This window comes from Diorhabda sublineata, chromosome 5, assembly GCF_026230105.1.
Source record: "Diorhabda sublineata isolate icDioSubl1.1 chromosome 5, icDioSubl1.1, whole genome shotgun sequence".
Taxonomy (NCBI): Eukaryota; Metazoa; Arthropoda; class Insecta; order Coleoptera; family Chrysomelidae; genus Diorhabda; species Diorhabda sublineata.
The window spans coordinates 33333515-33359249 of record NC_079478.1 but is presented as its reverse complement, the minus strand read 5'-3'; the positions used below and the strand labels follow the sequence as shown (position 1 = coordinate 33359249).

The window sequence follows — 25735 nt, the reverse complement described above, 5'->3', positions numbered from 1 at the left end:
GGTCAATAAAATCAAGAATTAATGAGTCCTCTTGATTCAACCAACCGGAATTGCATAGGATCACCGTTCTCACCCACAACACCATTCAAAAGGAAACCTAAATTCAATAAAGACCTTAGGGTATTACAATGGGCCTAATTTGGACTATGTGTAGGGGTCGCTTGCGAAGCCGTCACCTCAAATTTTCCACTGCAACATGGGGTAGATAAAAATTGATCGAATAAAAGAAACTGTGAAAATGAAACAGTGCATGACCAAGAACATCGAACGATAACAATTCACACTTGAACCTGAGCTAAATTAGCAGGATCCTCACTATTGATTTAGTGATCGAATTATAATATGTTAATAGTATCTCAGAAGTGGATGATGTATATAACTAATCATTTTCAAGCTCTATAGTGAACGATATAAGTATGAAAATGATAACATTAGAAATTTCAAAATATAACTAATTTTAATCTTCATAATAAAGGTGTAGAACAGGATAGAAGCCGTTGAAAATAATGAAAAGTGGAAAAAAAATAATAGTAGGACGAAACCGAAAGAGGAGAATATGATGAAAAATTAAAAAAAAATATTTACAGGTGATATGAGGTCGGGAAGTGAAAAGGGGTGAGTTTTTAAGGGTAAAAAATGGTTTATCTCGATTTTCCGCAAAACTACAAGTCTTATGGAAAAAAGTTAAATAGCAAAGTTTTAGGTAATAAGAAGATCTACAACTTTTGTATTCACACTTTTTCACATAACCTCAAAGTTTATGTGAAAAATTAAAAAGAAAACGAGTTTTTATTTTTTTTATAAAAAAAAATTTTTACACGAAATTTTGTGAAAAGTTACCTTTCTATGTCCCATATAAACTGTAATTTATTTGATTTGAAATATTTTTTCAGGTTATTTTGGCATGTAATCGGAAAAGCACTATAATTTTCAAATGAAAATTCTCCCGTTAAAAAAGTCATTGTGACTTTGGTTCGTTGAAATCTCTATTTCCTGATGGTATAAAAAATATTACCATGGCTATGGTAGACTTTCTCAGAAAAGGCTAAAAATAAGACCAAAAAATTCGTATCCGATTTTTTATTTTCAATTTTTGGTCATTTATCAAATCTTTCCACACTAATTCCACGAAAAAGAGAATTTTCGTTCGAAAATTAGGGTGCTTCTTCAATATTTTGTCAAAATAACCTGAAAAAATAAATATTTCAACTCAAATAAATTAGTGTATATAGGACATAAAAAAGTAACTTCACAAAATTTCATGAAAAAAAATATTTTTTGTAAAAGATAAAAACAAAAACTTGATTTTTTAAATTTTTCCCATAAATTTTGAGGTTATGTGAAAAAAGTGTGACTATAAAAGTTGTAAATACTCTTATTACCTTCAACTTTGCTATTTAACTTTTTTCCATATGATTTGTAGCTTTGCCAGAAATCTAAATACTTCGTTTTTTTACCTTTAAAAACTCACCCCCTTCTGCAATGGGTTTCAACCTACTATTATTTTTTTATTTCAAAAATTATCGACCCTAGTCTAGTGTGTATTCCTACTGAGCACATTCACAAATACGAAAAATGAATTCAACTTCAACTGGAATATCTCATACACTCATCTAATTTCATTACAACTCTTGTCTATCTGCTACCATAACTGCTTCGATGAAATTCTGATTTTGAAACACAAACATTAGGTTTTGTTTAAAATAAAAAATTCCAAAGAATTTCAGGATATATGTTGATAATAATAACAAGCAATTGATTGACGAAATGATGCGCGAAGAAAATTTTTTTTGACCATATTCACTTATTTCTATGCAACTGATATTATTCGATACATTTATGTTTAAAATAAATCAAACAAATAGTATTAAATATTTTAAACTACTTAAAATTTATTTCTGTGTTTATTTAAAGTTGTAATAACACTATGGTGTCAAAGAGTCTAATAGGTAGTGGCTAATAATTAATTGATTACAAATCGTCACTAGTATTTACAACCGCTTATACTCGTACTCGCCTTATAATACTAAAAATAAAACCAACGTACAAATTAAGTAAATACACATAAATGATTCAATTACAATGTGATTATAATAATTAATTTTATGTTTACCTAATGAGATAAATATTAAATTGACGAGTCACGTCCGTTTGGACGAGTAGACATTTCCATAACCTATAGACAGATTTCATGAATGAAAGAGATAGTTATGATTGGAGATAAATGACCTCATGATAATATTACTATGTTAGGAAGTGAAAGATAAAAAACTCGAGGTGATATGTCAACATTGCTCAAGGCAAACATCTCCTTTCGATTTTAATAGCAGGCCATGAAGAACCACACCAACGTCAAATTATGACAGTAATTTACAAAGAATATATTTATCATTTACAGAAATTTTACGTCTTTTATTAGATTAGTTTTTTAAAGATGTGTACTATTAATAGATCTCGCGATAGATCTTATGGCTGTCCAGTGCCAGTTGGAAATAGTGTGTGTGGTGAAACAAGGACTTTGGATATTATAAATGAGTTTAAAAGACTTTATGAAGAGAAAATGCACGAAATAGATAACTCTAGCTGTGGAGATTGCTTACAGGTTACTAAATTTATCTTTACAAATATGTACAGTTTTTAATACAAAGATATTCAGTGATATACCTATATATTTATAAAAAAGTTCTACAAAGCTTCATTTTGTTTAGTCTATAATTAATAATATTCTCATTCTCATCAATTTAAAGTCGATTGAAAATATTTACTCCGATATATTTTAATATAAACTTCATTATTGATTACAAATTTAAATACCAAGAATTTCTATTTATAGAAAGATGTGATGAAAGAAACTTAATTCGTAAATATTAAATTATAATAACCCCTTTTCTTTATTACAATTAGGGTTGTCACCTTTTTTTCTGCAATTAAAGTAAATTGATTGTAATATTTAACACGTTGAGACCCAACCAAATTTGATAAACTTTCCCCTGGGCCAATTTTTTTTTGTCTTTTTACACTCCATAGGGGTGTGTAACCAAGGAAAAATAAATGAAAAATTTATTTGAAATCAATATTGCTAGAAAATGTTTAAACTTTCCCCAGAGCCCAAGACCATACACAAAAACATGTTTCTCACTTTTTGTTCAAAATAAATCTTTTCATTATATTACTTTGAAGGTATACCCTACTTACAATATGGAAAAACAAAGCTTTGTTTTCTTTTTTATCCTTTGAACAATGATTTATGTTTTTATTTAAAGTGTACAAAATGTGCGATGTGCTTTGAAAGATATTATATGATATCAATGTAACGTGAGGGTAGCACAAATCAAATTCAAAAATTTTAATCAAATATTTGAATTATGTTGAAGAAAACAAAAAAATATGAAAAGTAAGGTTTTTTGTTTTACAATGGAGTTGAAGATAATGCAAATGGACCATATGTAGGATAATGTTTCAAGGACCTAGGACGATCCAACCAAACTGTAAAACATATTTAAATACGTTCTCTTTGGCTGTGGAGAAAGTTGGAAATAGAATAGGTCAAGCAGTCCATAGGACTGCTCTGAGCTGAGGGGAAAGTCTGTTGCGGGCCTATGGACTGCACCAGGGCTCAATGTGTTTTAATAACATATTTTTTGTCGCTTTTCACAATAATTATTAAATTAGTATATCTATTGAATAATTATGTATCAAATGTTTTTTTTGTCCTCGCCATTTGTTATTCATCACAGAAAAAACTCTTTTTGTGAATACTTTATACAAATTTAAAAAATTATCATCACTCTTATGAAAGACTTGCTGCAATTCTTGTGTGGTTGATAGTTCCACAAACCCCTTGAAAGTACATATATCTGACTATAAAGTTGGTTTAATGCAGTGATTAATATGATAAATATGTAAAATAGGGTATTTTACCATATTATAAATGGCAACCGTAATAGTTTTACATGGTAAGATTAAAAACGAACTTTGACTTCCCACCTATGTATTCAAACGAGTACTTCTTGAAAAAAAGCGTGCCCTGCCTATGTCCTCTAAATTAATACCAATCTTTCAACTTTACGTTCAGAGTTCGTACTCCTCATACCTATACTTCCTACAAAGAAGAATCGTTGCTTTCCAATTGCACAATTTGAGCGCCCAATTGAGCACATACGTGCACAATACTTTAAACCCACGCTCCAAATTGTCGTTTTCGCGTGCCCATCAACTACCAGATAAATGTTTGGGCTTCAAAATTGCTCTTTAAACACAAACTGTAGAGTTGAGGTTATGTAGGTATTTACTTTAAATTTATTTATATTCACATTTGAGATTTTAAAATGGAATCACAACCGTGCTGCTCAAAACATTATTCTTTTACATGATTGGTTGTAAAAACCTCAGAATATTTTATTACTTAATGAACAAGACTATTAAAGGGCCCAAGGAGATTATCTATGAGAAAACAATATATGGACAGTTGGTATGTGAAAAAACGTTCTCTCATTCAATACACTTTATCTATACTACGTACGCTTCATGCGTGCAAAAGATGCGCAGAACTAAGTGGAGTGCTCGGAGGAGAGAGAGAACGATACACTATTTGTTTCACTTAGTCTGAACACCTTCCACTTATAGGAACTGTCCATATAGAAGTATTACACATATGGAGAAAACGTGTAATTATAAGTGCTTCCATAGTATTACTATTTTTCATTCAATTAATCGAGTTTCTTGTATTTCGAACATAGCAACAAATGTTGGTGCATTCCACTAATCCTTCACGACGCGTGAAATACTCTAACGCGTTCCACATAGCGACTACGATCGTTGTGGTCGCGGCGAAAACGTCGCTCATGACGTCATGACTAACGTTCACGACAACCCTTAGCAAAAAAGAATTAGCTTAATTAACAAAACTCAAGCAACGCAGATTGCAGCTATGAGAATATATTACTATTTATTATCATTATTTATATTTATCTCAACGCTCAAAACGCCTCGCAAACAATTCCAATTGTGGTGTGTGTGTGAAAGAAAATGGCTTGGAAGCAAGTCCATCAGCCACAGAATTGCCATTCCACTTATCGTGAGTGCTTAGCGGAACGCACCCTAAATGGTATGTTTTATAATTTGACACTTGACACAGAAGTTTGTTCCAATCAATTTTTGTGCACCAACCTCATGAGCGTCGAGCCCTTGGGTTTCATGCACAAGTGCTTGATAAATTGGAAAGCCACTAATGGGCGTGTTTTTTAATTCCATCTACCGCTTGAGCCTAATTCTTTCAAACAAGTGGGAATTTTAAAAGAGAGTCGCGTAATCAGAACTAACCTATAAATGATTTTAACTTCTTTAAACTTTGTGAAATATCAAAATGAACAGGCACAATTTAAAAAAATTACTTATTCTATTTCTGCAACAAGGGCAAATACTTTTTTCTAAAAATAAACGAATAAAGAAATGTAATAAATTAATTTACATGCTTATTGTAATTAACAAACACGGCAACAAACGATAAAGAATTGTTGGTTACCAACACTTAGTAGACTATTATTTAGAATATGATTTTAGAATGATATTGTCATTAAAAATAATTATCCTTTATATTTAAAGGAAAAAATAAAGCTTCAACAGGATTGGATTGGAGATTTAACTGAACAAAATGAAATGCTTGTCAGAGCCGTCGAAGAACTGGAGCAAGAAGCTACAGAAAGAGTGAAAATGTTAGAAGAGAAGCTACAAAAGAGCGCACAATGTATTTGTGAGGTAAGATATCATGTTTAAATAATTTTCACTCTATATTTTCCATCGGATATATAAATATGTAAGTAAATATGCCAAATAATCATTAAACATCATGAAATGAAATTCTCAACAATATTTGTGAAAAATAAGTATGTGTAACCCCTAAAATTGAACAAAGTTGGATAAAATATAGCACCGGTGTTATGAATAATATGGAAAAAATTGTATATTTCATATAAAAAATGAACTTTGTGAATGTTGATTTATATTTCCATTGAAGTTTATGTTTTTTTCTATGAACATAATTAAGACAAAGTCAAAAATAAAAATTATAAGCCACATATATGACAAAAAGTGAAATAAAGCCTTTTATATTATGGCAACACAATGTTTTTCTGACTATAAAAAAAGGACAAATAACAGAAAGCTTATAGATAACTGTATTTTCAAATTTGCCGCCGAAGGTAAGATCAAAATGGCAGTTTACGGCATCAGTACATTCGCGCATGTTTACGTTGTTTATTTTCCCTTCCATAACTCTGCTTCCAGCTACGACATGGGGATGGCGATTCTTTCAAAAAAAGATGGATTTTTAAATCGATTCGAATCGTAACCTGATGAATCGATTCATAAAAAATCTAAAGTCTAAAAGATTGATTTTTTTCAAGTTTACATTTATAATTTATAATGTAAATATAAATCCATTTTATGGAAAATAAGAAAAATACCATAATAAACAATCTATGGGATCTCTTATCAGTAAAATCAGGAATTTTATAGTTCAATGAATTCGATAATAACAATTATTTTTATTACCGTATCAAAGTATCAGATCAAGTATAGAAGAAGGCATTGATTTTCATTATATATTTGCTACATTAAAAAAATGAGAAAAGAGATAATAATTATAGTATCCAATGCTTAATACTTAAGTTTTTCAAAAAATTAGTCTGTCGAGTCTACTAGGATCCAAGCAATATCACTTGCCAACATGGTGCCGGCAATTGAAAAAAGCTACTCATAAGGAATACATGATCTTACAAGTTTTTTTGTTCTTGCCACTAAAGTATAGGATATTAGTGGTCAAGTAAAATATTAATCTGCATATAGAAAAAAATTCTCATCAAGCTTGAGCTCTTAATATCAATTTTAAGTACTTACAATTTAAAAATAAAATTTCATCATCTAAAATGCATGTAAAAAAATTTTCTTTGCTAATTTCTAATACTCACTTTTTACAAAAATGCAAATCAGTTTGATGGACCTTGTGGGGAATTTTATGCCCTTCAAAATCACTCTGGTTCACCAATAGGAGTTGTTAAAGCATAGTTTTAGAAAAAAAAAAGAGTTAAGAGCTCAAATTTGGTGAGATTTTTTTTTCTATATATTAATATTTAGTTTGAGCACTGAAAAAATTTTTTTATTGCTTCCTCATCCACCGTATAGTCCAGATTTGGCCCTCAGTGATTACTGGCTATTAGGTGATTTCAAAAAAATTCTCGCCGTTAAGAAATTCAGCTCAAATGAAGAAGCAAGTTGCTGAAACTGAAGCCTATTTTCAGGCAAAAGACAAATCCTTCTACAAGCACGGCATGGAGAAGTTAGAGAAGCGTTGGAATGATTGTATTACTCTCGAAGGAGAGGCAAAAAGAGAGCAAAAAAATGTATTTTTCTTAATTAGTCACACGACTTATTGAATTAATGTATTAGGTGCATTCCTAGATATCCGATGAAAGATGATTGAACTCCTACATCGTTAACGTATATCGAAAGACATTTTTCTTTTCTTAGTGTAAAAGTTATGTGTAGCGATTTGCTATATTTGAACAAAATTTTGAAAGCTTATAACTCCGAAATTATTTGAACATTATCTTCTTTTTAACACGCTCCTAAAATATTAGCATTAAGATCCTGGACACTCTGTATATATGCAAGTAACAGAAGATATAGTATTCCTATAACGGTGCAAATCTTTGGTTGTTAATGATAAATACGAACGATTTGTATGGCACGTAAGTGACCTTACCAAATGGAATCGACACTAACTTTTTGATTTACCCAGGTAATGAAAAAATACAGGGAACACGACATAACAGAAGATATTTTGGAAGAACCAAGAAAGAGGATATTCAATTTGGAAAGTGACGTTAGGAATTTATTGGAACTAATTCGAAGAGTTAGAGATGAAGATGATTTTTCTTTGGGAGGACTCACTTTTTATGAAGTAACTCATAAGGAGCTTTTAGGTGATAAGGTTGAAGGAAAATTATCAAAAGGGTAAGATAATTATTAACGAAAAAAAAAACAATTTCAAAATAATATATCTACTTATGTGAAACCTGGAGCTTTGTGTTAATTAATTATTGTTTGTACAGTGTTTTAACTCTTAATATTTTTCAGGTGTGTACAGAACGATACAAAAAAGGTAGGCAAAGATATTATATCTGCTTCACCTGCAAATATATGCTTTATTAACATTGTTATGTTTAGTTTTGCTTTTGTTTAATAAATGTTGGAACAAGTAATTTGTTTTGACTATTGTCGTTGCTTTTTTCTCGAAAAATAATTTTTTCCAGAAATAATGTAGCTACAACAGAAATTTTTGAAATTAATTTCTGAAAAAGTATTACTTGACAACATGTCAGTGCTTACCATTGATACAGGTACAATAATAAAATATGTGTATATTACTTATATATATAATAACAATTATTATTCTTAAATTATATTTTGTGGAGCAGTTTTTTTGCGGTTAGACTTTGTAAATTGTTTGGTGAGTCTTTTTGGCTTGTCTACGTAGATTGCTTGTAGAATATGTAAAATGTCTATCATCTTAAGATGGTATTTGACAAGGCAATGTCCTGCTAGAAAACTGTCTTAAGCCTGGAGTGTTTCTTCGGCAAGACCTAAACCGATCCCTCAGCCATTTGTTCTGTTCGTTGTTGATGCCACATCTAGTGAGACCACAGTAGAGTTTTGGTTCAAGTTATGGAGTCGTTGCCATTTTTTGGCTTCTTCACTGCCCAGAATACCCTAGTGGTCTGGTAGGCAGCTAGTGCTTTTTATAGTTTGTCTATATTCCCACGCTACCTTGGATCTAAATGTGCTTTCTAGAGATGTTTCTATGCAAACATTCCTGAGCACATATGTTTAAATAAACTGTTACCAACAATAACTACCCTTGTTTGATATTTTGGAAACAAATTTGGGAAATCCTTAAAACTTTCCTGATATTTGTTGAGTTTATACTTCATATCACCATGTTCTAATCCCCTATACACTTCACACTTATATCAGTCCAATGTTTTCCCAACCTGCCATGTTTACAGAAGAATTTTTTTTACCTTAATCTACTTCTGTTTTGCAAGATTTTTTCCGGTCCAAAAACGGCCAGTAATCTCTGGAGGTCAAATCTGGGGAACATGGTGGCAATTCGAAATGTAATTCTTCGTTTTATAGATTATATGGTTGTATTTGTGTATCTGCTCGGTTTAGGATTATAATAAGACACGTTAGTTTATTGTTTTCGAGAACTTAGAATCCATTTATCGAAGTCCCAACTTTGGGAAATTAGTATTTCCGGTTTTATCTGTAATTAAAATGGTTGTCTTCCGGTTCGGCATAATTAAACGAAAGGTTCATTTTGTGGAACCTATTTTTTGAAACTTGGGGTTTGTTAGAAGAGGGGAAACACATACAGTAATAAACAAAGTTACAATATTTTTATTTATCGAACTTTTATTTATTTCGAAATGGAAACTGTCTCAAGATGTCGCTGTTTATTTTTTAGTTAGGTTAGGTTTATTTCAGTTCATCTGTTAAATCGGAAGTACTAATTTCTAACCTATGGGATATCGATAAATGGATTCTGCGATCTCGAAAACGTCCAATTTTTATTGTGATTTTTAACCAGTCACATACAGAAGTATATATACCATTATTTGACAACATAAACGAATAGTGCATTGTACAATTAATATGGAAAATTAGGCGATTTATTTGCCACACAAGTATGAAATAGCACGAGTTGTACACTATAGTTTTCGGACGACTAATACTAGTTGTTGATATTTCTTCACTAGTATATAAAGCAAAAGATTAAGTACTTCATGTAAGTCGGTGGAAAATGTATCTTAACGTTTGTTATTTATTTATTTTCAGACTGACCAAAGGAATAGAGAACAAGAAAGGTACGAAACAAAATTTTTCACTTGAGGCAATTTTTGAACAACAACGTATTATTTGTAGCACGATACAATCATTAGAATCGAAATTAGGAGATTTTGAAAAAGTGTCCAGAGAATTGAAAACTAAACAAGAAGAATGTGACAATCTACAGAAGGTAAATATTTGAGTATAGAGTCTTTAGAAGCTTTGTTTAAATTTAAAATCAAAATTGTGGTAAAAAAACAGTATGTCAGTGTGTTGATGTGGTTAATAATTGAAAACGATGCTTTCAACCAAACTATTGGTGATCAATTAGTGTTACTTTGTCTCTAATTCAAAAGCTGGAAAAATGATTTATAAACAAAATCAAATGATTAATTAAGAAAATAATATACACCATTTTATCTGCTCTTCAATTCTCAGTGAAAAATTAATCAAAAGATTTTATAAAATGGATATTTTGTAAATAATGTGTGCCTTATAGTCCAAACTTTGAGCCCCGTTGAATCAACCAGAATATATATATATATATATATATATATATATATATATATATATATATATATATATATATATATATATATATATATATATATATATATTTACAGTACTACAGGCCTTTAAGGCCCATGACTTATTTTTCTTTTCACATCGGTCTTCAACTGATTTCACGATTCTCCTCCACAGGTTACGATTTTGTACTTTTACTCCCCAATTCGGTTTTTCCTCACTAATATCTTTCAAAACTGCATCCAACAATTTTTTCTTTGGTCTCCGCCTTCTTCTTGTACCTCCTTCCTCTTCTTCAATGGCCCTTTTGCCAATATTTATCCTTTTATTATGTCCCAAACGTCTTACTCTTTGGGCTTTTGTGTATCTTGTTATTGATGCGTATTTATAAAAATCCTTCAGTTTTTGGTTAGTTCTTCTTCTCCATGAGTCCTTCACTTGTTTTTATTCACCCAAAAATTTTTCTTAACACCTTCGCTTCCCATATAACCAATTTGTTAAAATCCATATTTCACTTCCATATGTAACTGTTGGTCGTATTATTGTTTGGTATATTCTAATTTTGGCTGCTCCAAATAACCCTTTCGATTTCATCATTTCACTCAATGATCCCATGGCTTTACTTCCTTTGTCTATTCTTTTATTTATTACTGTGCGTCCTTCATTTTTATTTGACATTGCTGCTTCCAGGTATTCGAATTCAAAAACATTTTCTATCTCATATTTTTTGTCCTTTCCCGCTTTAATCTCTATAGATTCCTGTTTACCAATCACATTTTGTCTTAGCACCATATACTTTGTTTTCTCTCGGTTTATCCTTAATCTATAATTTTTGCAGCCTCTTCTAGTTTAATGAATGCTCTCTTCATTTTTTTTTTCGTTCTGGTTTTAAAGCTAAATCATCTGCATATGCAATTATTTGCTGATTATGGTGATTAATGAGCCTTGTTGTTTGTATTTTGCTATCTTGTAAAATTTTCTCCAACACCAGATTAAAAGCCACTGTCTATATTGGATCTCCTTGTTTTAATCTTTTTTTTTTTTTATTAATATCTTATTTCTTTCAACTGTATCATAAGCCTGCTTAAAATCTATAAACATAATAAGAAGGCCTAGATTTTCTTCAAAACCTTCTTCGTATTCTTCAACTATACTTTCTTGGTGTGCGTTGAGTCTGTTTCTCACTACTTAAGTCAAAACTTTGTACACCACATCAAGGAGTGATATCCCCCTATAATTTTTACATCTACTTTTATCTCCCCTCTTGAATATTGGACATATTATTCCATCTCTCAGGCATTTGTTTCAAGATATATTCATAACTTGGTTGTTCCTCCACGAGATCCTCATTTTCTATTTCGTCTGCTATGTCTTCCTCCTTTCCCGGCTTTTCTTGTTCATTTAATACTCCTTCAAAGTATTGAGCCCATCTTTTAACTTTTCCATGTGGATTTTTTAGCCCCTCGGTAAAAATTTGTAAATTCTTTGTTTCTAAAGTGCTCTTCAATATTTTGTAGTTTTTGTGCGTGTATATTTTCTTTTTATGTCTGAGTATCTTTTTTGTATTCTTTCGAATTTCCGAATATTTTCTCTTGGCTTCTATCGATTCAGTTTTCAGTGTACTTTACACTCCTCATCGAACCATCCTTTCTTGCTTGATTTCTTCTCCGAACCTAGCGTTTGCTTTTCCACCTTGTGCCATTAATTTTTCTATTTGCACTCACTCCATTTCCACATTGTCTTGTCTGTTCATTGCTCTCAGATACTCAGATTGAATTTCTTGTATTATTGGTACATTATACTTCTTCCTTATATTGGATACATTCGGTATTATTGGTAGCTGTTGCTTGATGTTTCCTATTAATAAAAAGTGATCTGTATTGGCGTCCGCGCCTCTGTAACTTCTCGCATCTTTCACTAACTTGATGTTTTCTTTCTATTAACATGGTCAATTTGGTTCTTAGTCCTCCCATTTTCGTTACTTTCTTCGTGCTTTCTCTTCCCTCCTGTTACTTTCTTGTACATCGTTTCCATTCCCACCTTAGCACTCATACCTCCTACCACCATCTTAATATCGTTTATAGGGGTTTTCTTTAGTGCCCTTGCCATATCATATACATTTTCATTTATTGTTGTTATTTTTATGTATTTTGCAAAGTCTCCACAACGCCCCTTCCTCAAAAGTCGACATTACATTCCAAAGTACCAACTTTTATTACATCATTTCGTATCGCCCGTTTCATCCTTTCGTTAGTTTTACATTTTCTTGCACCTACTTTTTTCAATATTTATATTATCTTCTCCTTCATTATACCCTTTAGTTATTTCTCTATTTATCTTGATTGCCGCTCTTATTAATGCCTGTCAGTTTTTTGAGCTACTCTCTTCTTGCTCTTCATTCCATTTCCATACTTTAGTTATTTATCAAATAAGTATTTGAATGGTGGAAAAACAATTTATATTTATTGATTTTTATTTGCCACTAAGAGTCTCAAAAAACTTTTTGTTTATAAATATTTGTTCTGAACACCAAAACTCACGATTACACTGTCTGACACGCGTTTCTATAACCAACTTATCGTCTTCAGAGACTGAAGATAGTTACTTTTAACTTTAGCCTCTGAAGACGATAACTTGGTTATAGAAACGCGTGTCAGACAGTGTAATTATGAGTGTTGGTGTAGTCGTAGTGTAAACTTGTTCCAACTTAGTCATTACTTGTTAAAAACAATAATATTTAATAAAAGAATATCATTAAATTTAAATATTTTACCATTTGATCAGAAACAGTTGGTGCACCAATCATATGCCGGTGGTGTTACTGAAATTCTGATTAAAACTATTCAAGTTTTTGTTTGTTTTGGCTATTAGTTTAACAGTAATTTCATTTTCTTGCGTTTACAAAATATTTATTATAAATGTATAAATTTATACTCACATCAAAGCGATCTTTACAAATAAAAATTTAAGTTGTGAATGATAATCCCTGGACATCTTCCAGTACCTTGTAACCACTTTGTTGTGAGGTATTTGTACGCTGAGGTACTATACACCACGTTTCAAAATATATTTTATGACACAAAAGCAAAAAAACTTTGTTTGTGTATATTAGGGTACACCACCATCCAAAGGATCTATTGTGTCCACTTTTCTTGCTGCGGTACTGGGGACACTCCGTTGAGAAAATTCATAATGTGGATGGCTCTAAGTACCAGAGATCTTTATCTTCTATTTCTACTTTACCTTTGTCAGCCTCTGTAGATTGTCCAAGTTACTGGTTTCACCCTCATATACCCTCTTTTCCAACGCTTTATTTATTGTTCTGTGGTTGAAACCACGAAAGGCTTCAGGTCCTATGAAGAGTTTGTCTATGCCTACTTTATCGAGTCTGTCAGCTATTTCGTTTCCCTCCACTCCTGTATGTACCGGAATCCATTGTAGGACAGTTTCATATCATATCAACGTCATGGTAAAGATCAAAATATAAGATAATCTTGTTTTTAAAATTGCATTTCCCATACAAATGCCATATTTTTTAAAAGATCTAGATTTTTTGTGTTCTTGGGGTAAATAATTATTTAAACGATTATTCTATTCCCCAAAAACCTTCAGGATAAACCTTGTGTCTAAAATGAACATCAAGATTTAAAAAAAAAAAACGATGATTGTAAGAATCTTATGCCCTGAATCGAAATAACTTTCAAGCTGTATAGGTAAAATGTAATAAAATGTATCTGACATTAATTTAATATTTTTCTTTTTTAGAATATGATCGATATGCGACAAGCTTTAACCGAAGAAGTCGCTACCAAACATGATATGGTCTTAAAGTTGAAACGGGAGTGTCAAGAACTTGAAGATAGGTGTATTCAAGCTGATAAACAAACTGCATTCCGAGATGACATTATCAAGGAATTGAGAAAAGAAATCAAGCAACTGAAACAACAGGTACTATTTGTACTTCGTTTAATTTCTTTTTGTTTATCAAGCTGTTATATTTCTTCGGATGTTGGCAACCTTAGGCTCATGTTAGCTTACAGTGAAGACGGTTATGGGCCACAAAAAAAATTATATTTTGAAAAAATTTACTTTGGGGTTCCATCTGGTTTTGTGTATGCTTTGTTACCGTAAACGAGAAAATAGGGGAAACGATAGTCTAAGACAACAACTGTTCTTTAATGTAATGAAATGAATGTAAAAATTAGAGTATAATACCAACAGAAACATTCAATGAAGTATATAGAAACTAATAATAAAACTAAAAAGGTAGTTTTTCATGGGAACACGGGGATAGCTTCTTATACTAATAAAAAAATATACAAAAGTGACGAAATACAGTCATCTACATATCGGAAAAAGAATGGAATATTTATATCAAGTTTGCTTAGAACCGTTTCATCAAGATCTTCCATTACCAATTGTGCTATAACTATGGAGTGTAGAGAAGGAGGAACGTCTCTGGGTTAAAAAATGTAAGCTGATTTTTGATGGGTAAATAGGTGGCGCTGATTATAGAGGGTATTCGCTTGAATTTTAAGCGCTGATTTGAAAATAACTGTATAGTAATGCTTTAAATAATGCACCGTGATAATGAAATTAGTAGTATTAAAATAATGAAACGATTAACAAAACAGAATCTCGTTAAATTAACTTTATTATTTAGCTATTTATTTGGTTAAGATAATACATATATTCTAATATGAAAAAAAAGTAGAATCATGTAACAATAATGAAATAGTATAAAAAAAAAACATTTTGGTTGATTAAAATAAAATATTGAATTTTATCCGTAACTAATATAATAATTATAGCGATATAATTAGATCAATAAAAATAATAGAATAATAAAAAAAATATTTCGGTTCATAAAAATAAAATATTGAACTTCATTAGCAACTAATATAATAGTTATAGTCATATAAAAATATCAATAAGAATAATAAAATAATTGAAAATAAAACATTTTGGTTCATAGAAATAAAATATTGAACTCTATCCGCAACAAATATAATAATTATAATTTTGTTAAAATATCATTGGTAATTAGCTTATGCAAGCAGGTACAGAAATATATCAAGTTCTTAATAAAAAATAAAAATCTAATAAGATATTAAGGATTGCACAGCTTTTCACATGAATATAATCAAACAATCAGTCACAACTTTGATAATTTCTTATACAGTAAGTGTTTAACTTCAGATCTCAATCCCATAGTACAATCAGCGCCACGTATTATCCCTACAGAATTCAGACCATATTTTAAACGTACCGTCCATAAGAGATGTTCCTCCTTCTTTACACTCCATAGCTATAACACTTGAAATGGAAGCTCCCATAGCACCACCATCAATTTGTTTGTATATTTCATTTTCATACTTGAAATATGTTGTTGTAAATGTGAGTTCTATAGCTTTTATAAATTCATTTTGAGGTATTTCTGTATATTCTTTAATTTTGTCCCATTTTTTCATTAATACATTTTTCACAATGGTAATAGGAATATTTGTATATAAAGAAACCACATCTAACGAAATAAATACATATTCATTAGGAATTTTGATACTTTTAATTTTTTCTTTGAAATCCCATGTGTTTTTGATATAGTATTTGTTTTGATATAAATTTTTTTTCAAATAATTAGTGGAGTGAGAGGAGTTTGAATACTTGAAACAATCGGTCAAAGGGGAATGTCAGGTTTGTGGAGTTTTGGTAAACCATATATTTTAGGGGGTAAGGCATTGTGAATTTTCAATTTTTTTTGCGTCTGATGACGAAATAAAAAGGTGTTCTTCCCAAGATCGGATTCCATCATTATTTTGTTTTTGATAAGAATTCGTAGGGTCTTGTTTAATTTTTTTGTAAGTTGTCTTATCGTTTAATAATTTCATCATTTTATTATTATAATATTCTGCTTTCATGATAACAGTTTTATTAGATTTATCTGCTTTCAAAATTTTGAAATTTCTATTTTTATTGATGAATTCTTTGGTTTTAGTTATATTTTGAGGTTTGATATTGTTTTTTTGTCTTTTGTTTTTCAATTTATTTTTGAAATTAGTGATAATATCACAAGTATCAGATCTTGTTTTATTTTGATTTTGTTATTTAGATGATTTATGTTGCATTCAATATTATATAAAATATTTATCACAGGTAATTCTTTTGTCACTAGAAATATTTTGTGCAAAATTGGGACCTAAAGATATTATTTCATTAGTATTTTCAAGAATTGGTTGTAGTTTTGATATTAACTTATCAATTTTCTTAATATTTTTCCTTTGCATTTATTAAAAAGTGATTCAGTGTTCTTTCTCGACATTTTTTTTTCTTAAATTTTTGGAAAATATTTATAGGAATTACTTCATTTATTTTAACTGTTATGTTTTTTAAATCATTTTCTAATTTTCTTATTAGAGTAGTTGATTTTTATATGGGATAATTTTATATTTAGAAATTTAGGTATCAATTTATCGTTTTTGCATCTGAATAGAAAAATTCTTCGGTTTTTCAGTTTTGCATTTTGTGGAGGATATTATATAAGAGGTCATCAATACGATAAAAAAATAGAACCGCATTAACGAACAATGAAATATCAAAAAAACAAATTCAATTCAATATTCAAAAATTCTTGAAACGGAATCTGATAAACGAAAAAGAGAATTTTTAAAAATGGTTCACATTCATAAGAACGAAAAAGTTGTAAATGATAAAAAAGATCTAAATAATTTAAGTAAAATATAGAGATCTAAAGTCAAGAACATTTAGATGCATTAATATATCAAAAGGTCTAAGAAATAAGAATTTTATATATATATATATATATATATATATATATATATATATATTTTATTTGGCGCCCAACGTGGGGCATATATAAAAATTGGGCATAAAAAAAAATTGGACATAACAAAATTTGGCATTGAAGAGTTTACAGTAATAACAAATTTAAACAAGAAAAATGGAAAAAGGAATGACACTCAGAGATGGGAAACAAATAAGAGAAGGAGAATCAGATGAAGAAGAAATAGTCAAAGAATGGAAGAGAAAATAGAAGATATGAGAAAACAATTGGAGGAAGTAAGAAGCTATGCTGAAAACAACAAAATACAAGAGACAAAACAAGAAATTCGAGATGAAATATGAGGAAGATTAATGGAAGTGAAAAAAATACAATCTAGAGAAATGGAAAATATTAAGAAAAATGAAAATGAATTAAAAATGGAAATAGGTGGGAATAGTAAGAAAATAGAAATAAATACTGAGAAGATAAAGAAATTAGATAGAGAAATAATGAAAACGAATAAAAATATACAAGATATGATGGAAGAGATGAACAAAGAAATAAAAATGAATTTTAAGATAGCAGAAGAAGAGAATTATAAAACAAAAAGGGAATTTAAAATGGAAATAAAGAACATACAAGGAAAAATAGAACAAATTGAGAAAAAAGGAATGAGTATGGAATATGTTGGAGGAGTAAAAACAATTTATGGAGCAACTACTTAAAAATTTGATGGAAATATTAAAAAACTGATTTTATTTAGAAAAAAAAAAATTATAAAAATAAACATTACACATTATCATATCATCATAGTGAGAGAATAAGTGGAATCTTCCATGTTAATCAGTTATATAGATTTTATACATAAAACGAAAGGACATGACTGATAAATTTATTGATATTTCATTAATACTAAAAAAATTATAACTGGGATTTTATCACAAAATAATTATTGAAATAAAAGACAATAACTGAGAACAACTTATAAAGAAGAATTAAAATTTGGTTTTCTTATTTCTTTTATAAATAAAATAAATCAAGAAAACAAATTTTGGGAATATTGTTGTGGTATAAATATATCCAAAATAAATTATTAAATAATAATAAGATATAAATAAAGCAATAAGTTCAGTTCTGTTATTCGATTATTTAGAGCAGTTTATCACAATAAAATAAATAACATTCTTTATATTAAGTTTTGGCCAACACTATATTCTAAATTATTATTTAATTTTGACAAATCCTGTATAATCAAAGAATTTAATCCATAAATTGACAGATAAAAACAGGAGCACCAACTCCAAAAATTTGTGCCACATACCAACATAAATTTTAAGGTTATAAATGATAAAATATAAAAATTTTGACAACTGCAATGATAAAATTAATAACATAGGAATGAAATAAATACAACAAAGAAATTGTAGAATAATATTATTTGAATAAAGTCACAATAATTTAAAAATTTAGAAATGACAGTTAGTAACTAATAATAAATATCATTGGTTAAAAAAAAAAACAATGAAGAAAAGAATCAACAACGAGAGAAATTTTTTTGAGAAGAAAAAGAAAAGAGTAAAATAATTTTAATTGAAATTTAAAAAATTAAAATCTTGATAAAAAAAAGGCATAAAATATTCAAAGGATTGATTATTAATAATTGTATAAGTGTAGTAATAAGAAATTAGTGAAAACAATTAAATAAAGTGAAATAAGTGAGAATACTCACAAAGGGACAATTTCCAAGATAAAGAAGTTGTGAAAAGGAAAAGAACAGAAGTGGAACTACAGCGGAGTATCTGTTTATTCTGCAAGGCCGTAACAATTTCCAATTATAAAAAAAAAAATTAAAAATACAACATAACAAACACTTAAGGTACTGTTCTATTAAGTTTAAGTATTTCTTTTAGTATATAATATTTGAGTTCACATTTCCATATAATTTAGTTTTATGAGTGTAATTACGAGTATGAATGAATGAATGAATGTTTGTAAAATAAAATAATTCTAATAGCTAGTTAAGAAATTGTATATTTTGAATATTTTATTCATTATAAAGAACAGACCCGGTCTTAAAACTATTATAATCTGACCTTATAACCATAACAATTTATCGCAATAAAATTTTTTAATTTGATCTCACAATATAATACCATGAGAATAAAAAAAAATAATATATATATATATATATATATATATATATATTTCAGTGGTTCGAAACGATGAATACATAAGTATTCGAAAACTCGGAATATATATTAAAGTTAGTCCACTTTGGTGTTTCATTGCCACGTTCCCAATAAAAAACCGCTCTTATAAATATATTTGTTATTTCAGATTAACTCTATATTGATCCTTGCTCGTTGTGTTCCCTAGGTTTCCTTTCCTGAAAAACCTTATCCAAAAAATCCGGACAGTCCCAATTCGAATTCAATGTTGCAAAAAGAAGTCGACGAGGAACAAGTGCTAATTATAAATCATACAAAAAAAATAATTCAATCCGGAAAATCAACGGTTATATACTTGCGACATGATGCAGATGAAAAATCTAAAAAATCCGAAACTGTCGTTAACGAACACATAGCGAATTGTTCAAAGTGTCGATTGAAATTCGAAAACAAAATCAACTCAACACAAATCGAGAATAAAAATGAAAAAGGAAACGCTCTGTTTTTATGTAAATCTGAAAATGATTTAACAAAGTGCCGGAATTTATTAAATCGCATTAAAGAGAGATCGAAAATGACCGTATCCAATGCTGTAGTCAGCAGAAGGAACACGTTTATTGGTACTTCTAAAGAACAATTAGATATAGAAGATGAAGATGTGTTGAGAAGAAGACGAAACGTTTGCGTTCCGAAACATATTCCCGTTAAAATGTATGTTAATAATCTGGAATTCAATAAAAAGAAGTAAAACGTCTAAAAAATCCATGGCTTTTCAAAAAACAAACTAATTTAAAATTTATCAAGTGGTAGTAATAGAAAACGGTTACGAAATTTTTAGGAAAATAATGTTTTGAAAGAAGATTCCTTGAGATTAATGAACAAATTAGTTACTTTGGTAAGAAATATTTTAATTACAATTTTTGTTACCTTTATCTCTAACATAAATTCTAAGTCGACATAAATGGCATATCAACCTCCCTCCAAGTCAGATAGAGACTCGTTGAATTTTTTTAATTTGTAGTAGAATCAATTTCTTGAGTAACTTGGTTCATTCCCGGAATGGTTATGATATAGGAAAACTTTTCCTCTGCAGAGCTGGTACTTAGGAAGAGTTTCTTTTGGTGTGGTATGGTTTCATTGTGCGTTTGTTCGCCTACCACCACAAGAAAGTTGGAAATACTGGTGTTGAAACAGTGATTCGATTTATCAAACAGGTTTTTTTGTTGTAAATAATTGCGGGTACAGTTTCGACTGTAATTGTTCCCTATCGTCGGACATTTTATCAGATATTGGGAACAAGAAAACCTGCAACTCTCCTCTTACGTTGTGTGATGTTTTTATAGCCACTCCAATATCTTAGATCTCTAGAATATTCTTCAAAACATTTTAGAAGACTTTAGAATATTCGATAATTATTTAGATAAGTCGAGCTACATCGGATAAAAAAAATAATCTTCAATTAAAACCTTGTTACCATATTGTTTGATTATAACAACATTTCTTACGAAGATATTAAGGTGGAATTATAAAATATGAAACGTGTTTTTCACTTTATACATTGTCTCAATCTAGTCGCTGTATATTTTACGTTTAAAAAATTTTACAACAATTGTTTGCCGTCAAAACCATTAACAACATTGAGACATAATCATAAATCCATGTCATTGTCGTTGTTATTTCTTAAAAACTGTTAAAGTGACATTTCGAAGACAATTCGCTTCAAAACATTTTAGGAATCCCTCACGATGCTACATTTAAGTGACATTTGACATGACATTTCAAAGGTAGTATCCCTAAAAACATTCCAATCCTAATGATTATGGATTGAAGTCTGACTTTTTACATGACATTTCTGAGACAGTTCGCTTCAAAACATTTTAGGAATCCCTTACGATGCTACATTTAAGTGACATTTGACATGACATTTCAAAGGTAGTATCCCTAAAAACATTCCAATCCTAATGATTATGGATTGAAGTCTGACTTTTTACATGACATTTCTGAGACAGTTCGCTTCAAAACATTTTAGGAATCCCTTACGATGCTACATTTAAGTGACATTTGACATGACATTTCGAAGTTAGTATCCCTGAAAAGCAATCGAACCTTAATGATTATGGATTGAAGTTTGACATGACATTTCGGAGACAGTTTCCTTCACAAACATTTTAGGAATTCCTTACGATGCTACATTTAAGTGACATTTGACATGACATTTCAAAGGTAGTATCCCTAAAAACATTCCAATCCTAATGATTATGGATTGAAGTCTGACTTTTTACATGACATTTCTGAGACAGTTCGCTTCAAAACATTTTAGGAATCCCTTACGATGCTACATTTAAGTGACATTTGACATGACATTTCGAAGTTAGTATCCCTGAAAAGCAATCGAACCTTAATGATTATGGATTGAAGTTTGACATGACATTTCGGAGACAGTTTCCTTCACAAACATTTTAGGAATTCCTTACGATGCTACATTTAAGTGACATTTGACATGACATTTCAAAGGTAGTATCCCTAAAAACATTCCAATCCTAATGATTATGGATTGAAGTCTGACTTTTTACATGACATTTCTGAGACAGTTCGCTTCAAAACATTTTAGGAATCCCTTACGATGCTACATTTAAGTGACATTTGACATGACATTTCGAAGTTAGTATCCCTGAAAAGCAATCGAACCTTAATGATTATGGATTGAAGTTTGACATGACATTTCGGAGACAGTTTCCTTCACAACCATTTCAACCCTAATGGATAGGGATTAAAGTGATATTTGTGACATATCGGACACACTTTCCTTCAAAATCATGTCAACCTATAAATTAGAGATTAAAGTGACATTTCACACGATATTTTAAGGACAGTTTTCTCATAAAAAACATTCGAGGATTCTATTAACATTCAAATTCTGACAATTCTATATGAATGCCGCATTTGACAGTCTTTTGGACATACTTAAAGTGACATATCGATCACAGTGTACCTCAATTAGGTTAATGAAGCTCTGGTATATTAAAGTGACATTTCGCAGACAGTGTACCTTAAAAACACTCTAATATTAATCAACATTTCAACCCTTATGATTCTACACCCTAAGTGAGATTTAACATACATTATCCCTTAAAAACATTTAAGTTTATAAGCATTTCAACCCTGGCGATTCTACATTTATGTCACATTTGACATTACATATCGCACCTAGTTTCCCTCAAAAACTTTTCAACCCTAATGTTTATGCATTAAAGTCACATTTGACATGTCATTTCGAAGACAGTATATACCTTAATGACACTCTAGTAATCATAAACATTCCAATCCTGACGACTATGCATTCAATTGACATTTGACATGTCATTTCGAAGACAGTACAGCGTAAGGACACTGTAGGATTAATGAGCATTTCAACTCTGACGATTCTACATTTATATCACATTTGACATGACATTTGGAAGACAATGTGCACCTTAGTGACCTTCTAGTTTTTATAAACATTTCAATATTCACGATTCTGCGTTCAAGTGACATATGACATGACATTTTGAAGACAGTGTAAACATTAATGACACTCTACTACACCAGCGCCCCTAGGGACGAATTGAAACTCAGTCATTTTGTGTATTATCTACTTTTTAATTCATTTTGGGAAATTTTTACTAGTGGGGTGTATTAAAAAACACAAAATTTTTAGAAAGGAGATTTGGACTTAATAAAATACGAAATTCAGTTATCTCTTGACTGCCTTGACCAAAAAATGCAAGAAGCAACCGAAACATCTCGAACTATGTACAACGAATATATTAAAGAGCAATTGAACAGCATAAATAAAACTTCTATTAACAATAATTTGTACAGTTTTATGGAAAACGAAATTATTCAGTTAAACAAATTAGTCGATATCAAACACAATCAGTTGGAAGAACTTTTTATATTGAATAAAATATTGATAAGGAGACTTTTTAAAGTCGACGTCGAACTGAAATATCTCGAAGAGAGAGCAGATTCAGCTGTAAGATCTGATAATATTATTAAATAACAAATTAGCAACCCTTATCTTCAATTTCCTTTACAGTTTCATTGACCTCTATTGCGCATATGACATCGACTTACAAACGAACAGATTATAATTTGAATCCAAGTAGAACTAAAACTACCTACATATATTTGATCATTATCTATGAAGAATTAATTTAAAACTTGTTTATTTTTATTTCTACTGAGATATACGCAAACAAACGTCATTTAAATTCGTCAAGTGCAAAAATACCTCGAGGAAATACTAGAAGTTGCTATAAATGAGATGAAAAAACTGGAGGAAAATAATGTGACCCTTAAAATGCTTACAGAAGGCTTAAAACTTATATCAAGCGTGAGGAACTGCTACATTTTTCACGGGATCATCTAAATTAGACGTTGGAACCATGGGAATCTATTCTTTTCTCTTTTGAGGCCTCTATAAGTGAGAGCACACACTCTGTCTTTCTTACCAAACAACTGCTCCAATTAAATAGATGCGAAATCCGACTAGTGACCGGAATTTGAACCGGACACGGTCATCTAACACTCCATTTTCAAACCATGGGCTTCATGGATGATCCGGAGTGCCGCCGGTGCATGGAGGAGGATGATACTTCTGACCCCGTCACGAAGATCATTCTCAAAATGACCAGTGTAGCTACCACTAAGATGTCTTTTCGGAGATGGATGGAAACACCTGGTGCGAAGACACCAATCGACAATTTCATTTAAACGTTGATTACGACTGGTGATTGGTGTTTTAATCGGTCATCTAAGTTGATATAGACATCACGAATAATCCGGAATGCCGCTGATGCTTGGAAGAAGAAGAAGAAGACATCGGCCATTGGTAATGCGAAGTAGGGTGCGACAGGCCGATGTGCTTAACAGCCTTTAGTCGTCCACAACGCTACTACAGAAGTATGCTGCATCGAATAGAGGATTTCTTTGGTGTATATGAAGCTTCTCGACGAAGATCTTTCTCAAAACCACCAGTGGGGTAGCCAAAAGTTAGCTAACACAACGCTAAGAAGTCTTCTCGTAAGACAATCCCTAACTAAGGAGATGGATTGAAACACCTTGAGCTAAGACACACATAGATGGATTTTTTCCTGTCTTACTAAGCAACTGCTTCGTTTAGACGTGGGATACAACTAGGGAACTAGTGACTGGTCTTTTAATCGACCATCTAAGTTACTATAGGCATCTCAAACAATCGAGAATGTCGCTGATGCTTGGAAAAAGTAAGGGAAGAAGGTTCATGCTGAGAAGCTCGATTGGCTGTTTCAAGAAAATCCTTGTGGTAGTTTTTATAGTGGGGCATCACGGGTCCATCCATGGTCACACATATATAAGCATTAGTTTTAGGTTTCTGTATGATCTGCAGTGCAATTTCTATGAGAGTCTAAACGGATCTTGTTTTAATCCGTGGTTACCGGAAAGGAGGTTTAAGATACATCGAGGGAGATTTTAGCAGCTCTATATCTACATCGATTCCATTAGAGAAGTACCTATACAAAACCCAGCAGCATAATTTGTGCCCCAACATCGATCGCAGAGCTTTTTGTCGCAGTAAAAGAAGAATAGTTTTTCATCTTAGAAGAAACTTAATTATCTTTTATGTGGGATGAAAAGTTCGTCAAATGAGACATAGATGGCGCCACTACTACTACACTTATATGAGCTGTCATTATTAATTTGTGAGCACTTTGAGTGAAGCAACTTTTATTAGTTTAAAAAAAATGAATAAAAAAGAATTTCGGGTGTTCGAAACAATAAAAAAAACTCCACAAAATGATTTCGGATAACCATAGAGTGAAGCTTATTGAGATAGTTAAGACCGTAAAGGTATCCAAAGAAAGTGTTGGACGTTTCGTGATTGAATATTTGGATTTTTGGAAGCTTTGTTGGAAGCGCGAGCTCACAATCGACCAAAATAAAACGAATTTATGATTCTGAGCATCATTTGGCATCAAAGCTCTATCATTTCACACCGGACTCGATGACAGTGAACCGAGTGAACTGCACGTGACTTCAAAGCTCGGAAAGTCGGTTGGTGAGGTTATGGAATGAGTATTTTCGAATGCGCACTGTATAATATTTTAGGGAAAAATAATATCAAAGTGAAAAATAAACAATAAGTTGCTTTATTAGAGTGTTTGAAGGAAGAAATCGTGAAAAACGGTTCCATTAGAAGAAGAAGAAAATGTTGTTTAATTAAGAAAATACACCGTGTCACAAATAAATGAAAATTCCATGGTATATGCGTTGAATTGCTCTCGCATCCACTGTATTCTCCGGATCTTGTCCCCCTAGTTCTCAGATCTCAAGCGAATGCTTGCTGGACAGA

The 25735-nt window shown here is 30.7% G+C and overlaps 1 protein-coding gene across 8 annotated transcripts in view; it reads left to right on the top strand.

Annotated features, from left to right (window-relative positions):
- Positions 1–2184: 2184 nt before the first annotated feature.
- LOC130444136 (uncharacterized) overlaps positions 2185–25735 on the top strand; it is a 57717-nt gene continuing 34166 nt past the window's right edge. For 3 of the 8 annotated variants that reach the window (XM_056779166.1, XM_056779170.1, XM_056779167.1), the window contains exons 1-8: positions 2265–2602; positions 5605–5757; positions 7799–8013; positions 8137–8161; positions 9898–9926; positions 9985–10078; positions 14179–14361; positions 20201–20257. In XM_056779166.1, the coding sequence (XP_056635144.1) occupies positions 2435–2602; positions 5605–5757; positions 7799–8013; positions 8137–8161; positions 9898–9926; positions 9985–10078; positions 14179–14361; positions 20201–20257 (924 nt within the window). In that variant the 5' untranslated portion in view covers positions 2265–2434. Of the gene's footprint in view, positions 2603–5604; positions 5758–7798; positions 8014–8136; positions 8162–9897; positions 9927–9984; positions 10079–14178; positions 14362–20200; positions 20258–25735 lie in introns of all 8 variants that reach the window. The other 5 variants (XM_056779164.1, XM_056779165.1, XM_056779171.1 and 2 more) reach the window with 5 other exon arrangements.